The 13,558-nt window shown below is 33.5% G+C and overlaps 1 protein-coding gene across 3 annotated transcripts in view; it reads left to right on the top strand.

Annotated features, from left to right (window-relative positions):
- LOC149487064 (glycogen synthase kinase-3 beta-like) overlaps positions 1 to 13,558 on the top strand; it is a 39,453-nt gene that overhangs the window by 13,390 nt on the left and 12,505 nt on the right. The window contains exons 1-7 of one of the 3 annotated variants that reach the window (XM_089697278.1): positions 1,822 to 1,947; positions 7,662 to 7,852; positions 8,453 to 8,536; positions 10,086 to 10,220; positions 11,388 to 11,625; positions 12,145 to 12,242; positions 12,920 to 13,015. In XM_089697278.1, coding sequence (XP_089553404.1) covers positions 7,745 to 7,852; positions 8,453 to 8,536; positions 10,086 to 10,220; positions 11,388 to 11,625; positions 12,145 to 12,242; positions 12,920 to 13,015 — 759 coding nt within the window. In that variant the 5' untranslated portion in view covers positions 1,822 to 1,947; positions 7,662 to 7,744. Of the gene's footprint in view, positions 1 to 1,821; positions 1,948 to 7,661; positions 7,853 to 8,452; positions 8,537 to 10,085; positions 10,221 to 11,387; positions 11,626 to 12,144; positions 12,243 to 12,919; positions 13,016 to 13,558 lie in introns of those variants that run through there. The other 2 variants (XM_089697276.1, XM_089697277.1) reach the window with 2 other exon arrangements.

Genomic DNA, 13,558 nt, shown 5'->3' on the forward strand with positions numbered 1-13,558 from the left:
TCAGGTATGCTAAAACATGTTGTAGGTATTGTGTTTACGTTTTGGTAAGTTTTCTTTCGAATTATTATTTCGACTTCGATTATATTCGCTGAGAACTTTAACGAGAATTGTTTATTTATATTTATTATTTCAATGCTAATGTTCTTTGATCTACCGTAATGACCATTGTAATGACATAATTTTTTTTAAATCACATGTTTGCGGCAAATTGTCAATACAAAAAAATGTTAAGTGGAAATAATATTATGTACTTAATACATATAATATTAATTAACACAATAACTAGTTTTGTTACATAGAAAGTAATTTTTTTGTAACAAACATTTTTTTTCTTAGTGTACAGCTGTACAGAATAAGTTCAATGATTATAACAATTTCTTTCTGGGTTACCATTAATTTATTAAAGTTGTGAAAATATTTTTTTATGGTTACAAGTCACGCACGCATATTTTCTTTTCGTTTTTTGAAATGACTTTGAATTCTGATAGGGAGTATTTTTATTTTTATGTTGATATACCATACTATTACGTAGGTAGTTGATTTTTAAATAAATCGTAAAGTAAATCGACTCCTCTAAAGACAAACCACCTTTTGAAACCTAATTACGGTTGCCAACATGTATTTTGTGACAGAATCTATCAATAAGTAGGATCTGGCGGCAATTTAATTGTATATGTATTATGTAAAGACTATGTTCATATCTTTTAGGATTGGTCTTTTAAGATCTAGATATTACAATAATTGATTGTGACTTGGGCGGTGGGCCACAACAAATGTATAGATTCGGATACTAGTTCCATTATATTTAAGGAATACTGCTTAGTTCTTCTACCCACCTTACTAAAAATAAAAAAGTGTGCGTGTACTAGTGTACACACGTAAGAAGTGAAACTTCTTTATGACCTTAAAAATGTCATGAGTACGGCGTAACGCAAAAATGTCACGCGTACGGCGTAACGCAAAAATGTTACACTAAATTTTTTCCAACCCCGATAAAGAAGTTTCATTTCAAAAATACAGGCTTTTTAATTTTATTTAGCCATTGTCATGCTTTTTATCTCCTTCGATTAAACTTAACAATCAAACAATCAAGTTTGAATGTGTCACATCAAACATGTTTACCAAGAAAAAACTTTTTTCTCATATAAACATGTTCAGATCTAATTTCGTGAGTTGCACTATAATGTTATTGTCAAAATTTGTGTACATACTGTTTAACGTACAAATGATTTACTATATACATGTATGGATGACGTCACAACACAAAATTATCATAACTTGTATAAAAAGGTAGACACGGCGTTCATGTGGCATGATACTGATCATTGCAGTGACGTTGATACATAAAGATGTTTATAGATAAAAATCAACTTTCATGCTTTAGATCACGATAGTCTAAGAAGAAAGAGAGTTCTAATCAGTATATTCTTTAATTAGTTGTCTTTAATATGTCAGTGTACTATTTTGAGAAATTGCTAAAAAGGGGTGTCTTAAATTTTATATAAACATATTTTCTTACAATTCATTTTCCGTTGCCTCAATATTTATGTGTGTGCGTTTGCCTTAATTGCCATGTTAAAACTGCCCTATGTTAGTCTCATTACATAGTCAACAGTCCTGAAGTTTGTATTAGCCACTTCTCATGTTAGTTTAGCGAGCGGTTTGTACGGGGCGGGCGGGTGCGCGGCACATTTTGCCGGCAGTTTATTCCGAAGCGCGCTCGCGTGCGATACACTGCCAAGCTGGAGTGTCCCGCAGGCCCAGTATGCTTAGACAATTTACGAGTTTCCGATGGGCCAACGAATGTGGCCCTTCGGCCCGCAGGAGATGTGGGCGCACGTTCAGAACCATCTCTTCTGCGAATACTTGATGCGGATAAGAATGGCCAATTAAGTCGCGCATGTGACCGAATATCTTCTTTTTGTAAGAAACTTCGGCGCAGTATTAGTGAGTTTTGCATTCATTTCCATAATTTCTTGGCTGTTAATTTGCCCGGGATCACCTCACACATTGTAATAAATTTCCGTCTTTCATCTATGTGCAGTTCAATGTTCTAATGTTGCTTTTGTGTTTTGCTGCGACTCGCAGGCGACGTGGATACTCCTAAAAAGACCGAGCTGGCTTCGGATAAGAAAAGCGCCGCTTCCCATCGTAAGTGCTAGATGTGGCGCACAGCATTAGCTCGGTTGTAGTACATTAGTTGTTCATGTTCTCGTGTTGTGTCACAATTCCATGTAATCATGTAACGACAATCCTCTAACAACATATCGACGACAGAATTTTTATGTTACTTGGATTTAATATAATGATGTTATATTATATCCTGTACAAATGTTGTAACGGGATAGTCGCACAAAATGCTGTCCGCTTTTTAAAGATTTTGGTTTCACTGGGTGTGTATTTTGTTGTTTGTTCTCTATTTATTTACTAACCCCTAGTTCGTTTATTTGTCACTAGTTTTTTTTTTATATATTTAGTATCGATTAGGTATATTATCTATAATATAATATGTAGCCATATTGAAATAGGAAAATTTTTCAAATTCACCTGAATTTACTATGAACTTTATATATAGGATACAACTTTATTCATATTTAATCCATCAGTCCTCGGAATCACAGACACAATAGAAAATCTATTGTGTCGCGCCCCGATCGGGGCTTACGGTGGTCAATGGGTTCATTGTTTTGGGTCGGATTTCATACATGAAAACTTCATTTTTTAATTGAGTGTTACAATTATACATTAAATCTATCTACCTTGTAATTTGCGGCTATCTCATACATAATTAAAACTGTTATCACTAAACTGTAATTAACTTCGATAGTTTGCAACAATTTATAATGTAACTTTCATATTACTATTTTATTGAAATGTTGAAAAATAAAATGACGATACATCGATTCTTAATACATACTTAATGTGGTATTCTGCGTTAGGGAGCCAGGTGCAAATTTGGTTCATTATTTCCTCTCAAGAGATAATTCGTCAGACGCATGAGAGTATAGTATTATAAAGCCTCGTGAACGTCAGCTGGCGCTCGGTTGGGGGGGTGAGCGGTTGTAGCCTCCCACGCACATAGGAAAAAAAATACATTCATTCATTCATTTCCTCTCAGCTAAAAATTTGTCAAATTGTAGCTAACCCAATATCTCAACGAAAAAAAATAGTCAGCTGGTTACAACATGGTGTATTATACGTCAGCTGGTGTCTCGAACATGAAAGTTAAATTTAAAGAAAAATTTATTTTCCGTTATTTCCTCTCAAACAAAAATTTACCTGATGATAGCTTATATGTAACTGTGGATAAATATATATGTCAGCTGGCTGTATCTTGGTGGAAAAACCGTCAGCTGATACGGGAGGCTACAACCGCTCTTCCCCCCAACCGAGCTCCAGCTGACGTTCACGAGGCTTCATAATACTATACTTTGATGCATTTTACTAATTACCGCTTGAGAGGAACTTGGTCATAAAATCTGCTGCTGGCTCCCGGACCATTCCACATTAGAAATTTTTTATCTTTTTGTGTAGTTGAAAAGATGATCGATTTTTTGGTCTTAATAAAATTAACCTGATTATTATGGCGGCCCGAATGTTAACAATATACCTATTTTATTAGTTACATACTTCCTCAAATATGCAGGCAGTTTCGGTGGCTTTCTAGGTCAATTGGCTTCAAATTGACACGTCAATAATACATGTATTTTAGGGTTGACACCATAGAAATCTAAATAACAAGACACTAGAAGTCGTAAGCGCGCGTGACATTGTCGCCGTTCAGGTGGTTACCATTCCACAAGTCTGTTCGTCGCTTGGTGGTCGCTTGTTCAGTTGTTTCTGACACGTGCGTGAGTAAACATGGTGTGTTACAGCATTTCCCAGTGCGGAAATTCTTCCATAAATTGTAATTATACTAATAAAGGAATAACATTTCACCGGCAAGTATTTTTGTTTATAAATATTGCCGTTTTTCCTTAAAATTAAACAATATTTACAAACAATACGAATGACACAGTCAACCGTTCCTCTCATCACGTTTAGCTATACATTGCCTTTTACTATTGTCAACATCTGACAGGTCGGTTGTTATAACTGCCAGATGTTATCAAATGACAATTACAAGAAGCAATGTACTGCATTGTTAACGATAAAGAGTAAATAGTCGCAAGCTAGTGATGTGATGTGTTAAAATTTTTCGATATCGTAATACGATGTTTTTTTGCGTAATATGACGACTGATGGAATAATTGGATTATATTTTAATTTGAATTCTATTTTATTTTTATAACTGATATATAACTTTTTAAACTAAGTACATCGATACAATCATTTTCGGACAATTTTACTGTCGATACAGAATCACATTAATTAAATATACAATAATGCCATAATGTAAAGGACATTCTTCGCTTAGGTTAACAAAACTATTTTATGTAAAATATATTCTTTGTAGATTTCCACAACGCCGTCCTGACATTAAGGACGAATGGATATCCGCGACTGGGAAAAGAAATTGGTTCTCTACAGGCTATAGTAGGATATGTTCAAAACATTTCAAAGAAGATAATTTCAATGTCACAACAAAAAGACGTACATTAAGTAATTGTTATAACTCTTATAATTTTTGGTGGTCTGGCGCGGTTCTGCATCAGGTGTTCGAGATTTTCAAATTTAAACTCTCAGTTTCTAAACCCCCTCCATTTTTTTAAATACATATATAATGTACAGACACTGTTTTATTATTTGTAGTTATATATAGATAAATAAATATTTAAGTACATAACATGTTTTTATTTCTTATACCTATATGTACAGTCTGCCGTGGGCCCACGAGATGAGCCTACCACTGTATTAAAATCAACAACTATATATTTCTTATTTGTTAACTATCACTTAACTATCGATAACAAGGCTGATGAAGTCTTACATCACTAAAGCGTTGAATGAACGTTAATGAAATTTCAACCTTATTTCTATGCGTTGAGGTTAAAAGTTATATCTATCAAAAATTAACGCCCTCTGTTGTCGAGTAGCCGAACTTTTTCGTATTTGAAGTTTCTAAGCAAAAGGAAACAAAACATCTTACGTACCTAGGGATGTTATACTAAAATAAACCGTAAAGTCGTGAGTTAGGGTACATATTAAAATGCGAAATTTATTATTTATGTTAGTTTTCATTAAAATGAAGCTGTCCAATAAAAGGCATAGTTTACTTGTGTGAACTGTCTAGATATCGTTTTAAATGTGTGGATTTTGGCGACAGTGGTTTTCATACTAATTATGACATTATAGCACTTCTATGTGTCTTGTTATTTAGATTTCTATGGTTGACACAATACATGTTACTGGTACTTATGTTGTTATTGTGATAGTATCAAGTTTCATTTATTAACTTACGGATACCATAGCATATTTTACATATTTTATTTAAATTTATTTTATAGTAAGTTATGATTATTATAATTATATATACTCGTTAATGCACATAATAGAGCTGAAATATAGAGCTCCCTCAAGTACAGTTAAAAGATGACAAAAGCAATAAAAACGTCAACCGAAGTAGCTCCGACGAACATGATATGATTAAACAATTGAATCTAGTCAGGCTCTCTTATTTACAAGAGTACAAATTAAAGTTGGTTCTTTTATTTTCATGACTGCAATTTTTTACCGGCTTTCTTTACTACTAATATCCATACTTTTGTTCATGGTGTATACCAATAGCAAATAAAATGGCGTCTTTAACCACACCCATAGCAACTCTTACTGACGCAAGTCCCAACACTACACCCTTGTTTATCAGCCTGTTTATCTAATATACTTCATTCTGTTTATAGCAATAGCCTCGACAAACCATCACTTAATAGTAACTGCGATCCCCGTAACTATTTTTGCCTGCGTCGCTATTTCGTCGTTCGTTGATTCAATTAGAAAAATCACACGTAATAGGCGTGTTTGTATGATATAGCAGATAGTAAGGACGCGTCGCAATCTAATTACTGTGCGCTCAGGCGACACCGGATTTTCTAAAAAGAAGGCCATTGTAATTGTCTATGCAATGTATATTTGCAATATTATATAAATGTAAAGTTTATTTTCACGACCGCACGCGTACATTCGCAGGAAAGATTATTATATTCCAACTCGTCCCGAAATGTTATTTGGTCAGGGTCTCTTCCACTTGTTTTTATTTATTTTGCAATTCGAGACAGTTTTATGAGAACCTTGATATTTACAAAATACATTTGTGATAACGGAAAAGTCTTGATCCACATACCGATTAAATTTTAGGATTTTTACGATGACGAGTGTACGCTTTTAAAAAACTTAACTTCCGCAGAATAATACGTGATTTTTTTTCAGTTATAAATGAATGTCCTCACATTCATTATATTCTCTTTAGAGGAATGTCCTCACATTCCTCTAAACTGTTACAAATTTATTTATTGGCTAATTTAACGTTCTATTCGCACTTGGATTTAAATGTATTTTTTTAATTGCTTAAAATTATGGCAAAAATCACTAATTGCCATAAGAGATTTAAAAAAGTAGAAATTTTATGGACAATACAAGTGACAAGTCGGATAGTCTTCAATATTTCGAAGGTTCACGGTCAAAAGGACTCTTTCGAGTGCTTATGACTTATGAGTATACAGCCGATGTTTGGCAGGTGTAAATTAATTAATAAGAATAAATACAGAATCAAAATCTACACGAATACTGCTTATGCGAAATTTAAAGTGTTCAGTTTTATATTTTCCATTCAAATTTTGCGCTGGCGTTGTAAATAATTATATTTTTTTTATTTTTTGAACATGTTTTTTAATTTAACTACTAAGTATTTTTTACTTTCTTACTGTTTTGGACTGAGGCTTATCTTTAGGCATTGTTTTTCGAGAATAGTAGATATCTTATGTGACAATAAAAATTATACAATATCTTTTTCAAAACATTAGTAGGTATAATGATAGTCCTTTTGCAAATATTTGTTTAACTCGTCTTTGCTAAATAATGGCCTGATTATCAGCATTGTGTATACCAAAGAGGTAATTATTTAAAGTACCAACAATGAAAAAATATCTTAAAACTTTATTGTGTATTGTAAGTTTGCGCTGTTGTTTAGTCATTACAATAGTGACGTATAAGGTACATATAGATAAATAGCTAATACATATACGTATAAAGATTAACTTTAATAATAAAATAATAATAATAATAGCAGCAAAACACAACAAAATATTGTGGATATCGGCATGAATCTACAGTAGAGTAGGAATTTGGTTACAAAACCCATGAACATATTTATAATTCGGTGAATATAAAATATGTGTTATGTTCCATGAACCTTATGAAGCAGACTACTTAAATGAATAAAATATAATATTAAATTTTGTTATCTTGTACTTATGTACAAATAAATATAGGAATATCACAATAGTCACTATTGATTATAATTCATCATACATCTTATACAACATCTTATTTAAGACAATTAAGCTAGTATTGAACTTTTCGATAACCTACAATGTTTCACGTGAATCACTTTTTCATTATAAGTTACGTGTTGATAATGCGAACGGTTATTGAAAGCAACCGGCTTAAAATAGAATGTCGCTAATCGCGTGCGTGTATTGAATCGTATATTGAACACGTTACAGGCAAGGACGGCTCTAAGGTGACGACCGTGGTAGCGACGCCGGGGCAGGGCCCCGACCGGCCGCAGGAGGTGAGCTATGCGGACATGAAGCTCATAGGCAACGGCAGCTTCGGCGTCGTCTACCAAGCGAAGCTATGTGACACCGGCGAGCTCATTGCCATCAAAAAGGTGCTCCAGGACAAAAGGTTTAAGGTGAGCACTTGGTGTAATATGCTCGCGGCCGTATAATAAGGCCGGTTGCAGAGCTTGACCGACCATCAGTGCGTACGTCAGTCGCGCTTGTCATATTATGTATGAAAATTCATAAAACCGTTCATAGCTAGACCGACCATACGCACGCGTATTTCCATACATATGACAAGCGCGACCAACGTACGCACTGATAGTCGGAGAAATTCTGCAACCGGCCCAAGGCATTGATTGTTACGTATGTATGGGAAAATGCGTACAGTATATACAGGAAAAACATAGTACTTCTGGAAGTAATGAAGCAAAATAAAATCTAATCTCATAAAAGGAAATATGAATATTAACTATATCTTCCAATTTTATATTACAAACGCTTGCTTGGATATCCGGTTGTTTTCATGAAAACCGACCCTGTTTATGCGTAGGTACATAATATAATGTGTGCCTATATACATAAAGTTATAAGCTGTAAGCGCACAATGAGTTATATATTTATTTTATCAATTATTATAATTTAGGATATCTAAACATTATATAAATTCGAATGAAAATTAATTGTATGTAAGGCATTGTCCTCATAAATGTCGTCTTATTGTTTTACAGAACCGAGAACTTCAAATAATGCGACGACTGGAGCATTGTAATATTGTCAAATTGAAATACTTCTTTTACTCCAGCGGAGAAAAGGTGAATATATTTACAAGCTATTTACATTTAACTGTGTGTATTTTATTTTTATTTACTTCTGTTTGAAATTCGATTAGGTTATAATGAATTTGATTTTTTTATTTGGGGGAAGGTGGCAGTACCCGAGGCCGTTAGCTCACTGCTAAACGCAATGCAGTCCCTAGAAGTCACAGTATGTCTAATGATTCAATCAAATTTTACGCTAGCGTGCTAACGCACATTAGGTCTATCAGATATTTGGCAAGGGTTACCGATTTATATATTCAAAGAAAGAATATTTGTGTCGTCCACTACAAACATTTTCATACACACTGTATAGACTATAGACCGTCAGTCGGTGACCTAATAGTCCCTTTTAATTGTGTGTTAAATGAATTGGCGTTAGCGACTCCATCATATCAGCTATGAGCTTTACATCGGAGCTGTTTCAAGCTCGTTTATCATTTTCATCGTCATCCTTTCGAATAATTCATTCGTTCAGACCATGTTATTTTGTCTTTTTTCTTAGAAACACAAATGCTGCTTGTTGTTTTGTGTTCTTTTTCGTTTGAGCTTTTGTTTTAGCAGTTATGCACTATTTCATTCCGCGTTATTCTGTTGGATATTTGCTTGCTATTTCTTAACTCATCTACATAGAAATTGTATTTTAATACTTCAAATTGATGTAAAGGTATTTTTTGTGTCAGTTTATCAATAAAATTGGTGAAGTAAAAAATTGCTGTAATATTGAATCGTTTATCTGTTATGAAAATCATCACGTATTATTTTAAATATATAATATTTAAAAGATACGACAGTGGTTTATCATTATAATATTTAATAGTGAATATAGTACATGATTTTATCTCAAATGCATTTGTGTCACACGTGGGTAACATTACAGGCTACGCGTTGAATGATTCAATCGAATGTAATATACATATTTTAATACTAATAACAAGGCATCCTGATAAGGATAGACTCAAGTGAATTTTGGTGAGAGTTAGTATTAAAAAGCTATTATTTATTTACAATCCATTGTGCATAGAACTGTAAATAAAATTTTACATATTATTTTTACTCAACATGCGACCATTATTTTCTCCTTAATTCGTTAGCGTCAAATAAAATTTAATTTGCGATTAAGTTTAAATTCTTTAATAAGTTCGATTAAATTGTTACATAATACCCCAAGAAAGATGGCTGGGTGGGATTGAATCTGATGCATTGACGATATTTTGATGTTTATGGTTGGTGGTCTATTATATTATTGTTACTAGAAATCATGGAAATGGTTATATAACTTGTTTTGAGAGCTGTATTTGTTGATTTTGCAAGGGACGACAATATTGACTAATGTGTTTCTTTTCGTTATTAATGATACAGGTATTGAGTGATTTTTATTGGACCGGGTGAAAGCTGCTATAGATTTGGTATAACTTTGTGTCTGTTTGTCCTTTCCTTATTGTATTTAGGTTTATTATAATATGTATTTTATGGATATACTTACATATAACACGTATTTTATTCGAAAAAGGAAGCATACAGTAATTATAATCGGTTTGAACAGTTTCAAACTGGTTTTTGTTTACAGAAAGACGAAGTGTACCTGAATTTGGTGCTGGAGTATATACCGGAGACGGTGTATAAAGTTGCCCGTCACTACTCCAAAGATGAACAAACCATACCCATTAGTTTTATAAAGGTAAAGATTTATGTTTCTTTGTGAACTATTGCTGAAGACATTATGCAGTGACGTTCATAAAAGTAACATAAACCTAAAATTTGAATAAATATTTTACCTCGTTATAACCGAAGTCCAAAGGTGTACGTATTTTTTATATGTGTTTGGTTTACACGTGTACTACACTGTTTACACATTTAAAATTTGTAGACTATTAAATTACAGCAATAAGTCCGCCCGTGAACGTGAACACATACATTTCCAAAAGTATAATACTCGCGTATACATACTAATTATGATGTTTTAGTTTCATAAATTCCATCAATTATAGTACATTACTATATAATTCGTGTAACCATACATTTTCCATCGACAAACACTAATGTACTACATTACGCAATTCCAATGTACTTTCGTCCCGTACATTCCATACTATTCAATATACATAAGCTCTGGAAAGATTTACCACCTGTGGTGTTCCCGAACAACTACGACATTGGGACCTTCAAGAAAAGAGCGTGTGTATTTATAAAAGGCCAACAGAGTTACTAGTGTTTATAAAAGGTGGTGACGGCTTAACATCATATAGCCCACCTGCCCCTTTGCTTCCTCTGACTTAAAAAAAAAAGACGGGTTGCACTCGGGGAGTGCCGGCAGAAGTGAAATCTTGATTATTAACGTTCAGCATGTTTGATATTTTGGAATGTATCCGTCTTACGCATGGAATATAAGGGCTAAAAAAAAATCCGTCTTACGCTTTTTCGATCAGGTCACGTGTCCTGACGCGAGTTTAAGTTTTCACTTCAAAATTGGTGTTCAGAGCGCTGTATGCTAAATACTAATAAACCGTCGCTCATTTCCAGCTATGCATGTACCTTCGTCCCATCACAATACTATACATAAAATTGGTGTAACACACATAGTATTTTTTTTGAAGTGAAAACTTCTTTAGCGGCGTTGGGTATAAAATCTTAAACTCGCGTCAGGACACGTGGCCTGATCGAAAAAGCGTAAGACGGATGTTTTTTTTTTTAGCCCTTACATTCCATGCGTAAGACGGATTCCAAAATATCAAACATGCTGAACGTTAATAATCAAGTTTTCACTTCTGCCGGCACGCCCGGAGTACAACCCGTCTTTTTTTATTTTTTATTGTATACTTACTAATAGACCGTCGCCCACTTCCAGCTATACATGTACCAGTTGTTCAGAAGCCTCGCGTACATCCACTCGCTCGGTATCTGCCACCGGGACATAAAGCCGCAGAACCTGCTGCTCGACCCGAAGACGGGCGTGCTCAAGCTGTGCGACTTTGGTTCCGCGAAACACCTCGTGCGCGGAGAGCCTAATGTCTCGTATATATGTTCGCGGTACTATCGCGCGCCTGAACTCATTTTTGGCGCGATCGACTATACTACTAAGATTGGTGAGTGCTTTATATGAGAGAAAGTTTGTGAAAAAAATTGTGTAAATCTAAATAGCGTCTATGTGTAAGTGCTATTGTGATGTAAAATAAGATCAATGTAAAAAGAAAGCTACGAACTGCAATAATAAAAAAGAGGTAAATAAAAAGCATTATACAACAACAGAATTGAAATGATAACAATATTTAGTAAGATATATATAAGTTATAAATGTTATGTACAAGGACTCTGCAAATAGCGTGTGACCTAATTTCATTGTACACTGTTGTACTAATAATAATTTATTCACATGTACTAAGTTCCCTAGATATATGGATGGAATGTTGTATTTAATTGGTAATGTATAAACATCCTCGTCAAACTTACGGCGGACTATATCATATTCATTTAAATAATTGGAATACGTAGTTAATATTCCAACAGTCTTTATTTTTAACAAAACCTTTTTATTTGCATTTTTTTATTTCGAATACTTATTTCTATACAAATGTTTGATATAAAACGTATTATTTATCGTATAGATGTATGGAGCGCGGGTTGCGTAGTGGCCGAGTTGTTACTGGGCCAACCGATATTCCCCGGAGACTCAGGCGTCGACCAACTAGTCGAGATTATCAAGGTATTTGCTCTATAATTATATTTTTCTGTGAATTTTATCCATTAATTGGTATGACTAGTTGGTAGAAAAACCGTTCTCTTTAATGAATCTTATTTAGGTTTTTTCAAACATATAGATAGATTAAACTTACACGTAAATACGTGGGTAAAATCTATAAATTTTGTAAGAGTTGACGAACATAACCATTATTTACATATAAATAATCCAACTTACTGTAAAAAAATATTACATCATTATCAATTTGCACACTTAAACATTTTCGCTACGGATCTAGAATTTTGAGTGTTTGAATTATTGCTGTGTTTAGCACAGATCTATGCTAAGTTTTATGTGGGAACTGAAAAATATTTTAAACATTTTCATTAGCTACAATAAGGATTCATTTTTTGGTTGTTGGTAAATATATCAATAATCATAAAATCAACACACAACGCACTTTTCACCTGTAGAAGGTACTTACCAATTTTATTCTAGCGGAGCCAAAGACAGGTTGGGTTTAGATATAAGTAGATTATATTAGTAAATGCCTTTGGGTAGCCTTAATACACTATTATAAAGGCTTTTTTTCGCTACCAGTAGATTACACCTAGCTATATTGAAATGTTATGTATTGCCTGTATTCATAGACGAATAATAATGTTATATACGTTAATATGAAACGTTAATTTTTAACGCAGGTTCTTGGAACACCGACGAGGGAACAGATTCGCGAAATGAATCCAAATTACACGGAATTCAAGTTTCCACAAATCAAGAGTCATCCTTGGGCGAAGGTAAATTTTAGTTGCCATTTTATTTACAGTTTTCATACAATGAAACATTCAAAAATAATATAGAGGTAGTTACATTTTATATATCTTATTGCATTCTATTTATTTATTTATTTGTATATATGTAGCTGGAATGATACAAGTTTTAAATTAATAAATTTAATTATTTTGCGCGGCGCCTTGCAATTAATTATTTGAAAAACTAACATGGCGCATCAGGCGTAATAATTTATATAGGCAAACATGTTTCTCAATCTAAAATAATAGCATTGCAGCATTTTTTCAAAATTATATAAATACAGTTTATAAATTTTATTTATTTACAAAATATTACGCACGATTCTAAACGCTATCTCGACATATTAAATAAACTATGATCTATATATTAGAATCAAACATCATGAGTACTTTTATCTTGTCTCTAATATCACAAGACAGAATCACGCGGATTGTGAATCGAAATCTCTATAGTTAACACTAGTGGTCCGCCCCGGCTTCGCCCGTGGTACATATTTCGCAATAAAAGGTAGCCTATGTCCTTTCTCG

The sequence above is a fragment of the Colias philodice genome, chromosome 7 (assembly GCF_061535455.1).
Source record: "Colias philodice isolate Cphi_HAF_F1 chromosome 7, ilColPhil1 Martin Lab GWU primary, whole genome shotgun sequence".
Lineage (NCBI taxonomy): Eukaryota > Metazoa > Arthropoda > Insecta > Lepidoptera > Pieridae > Colias > Colias philodice.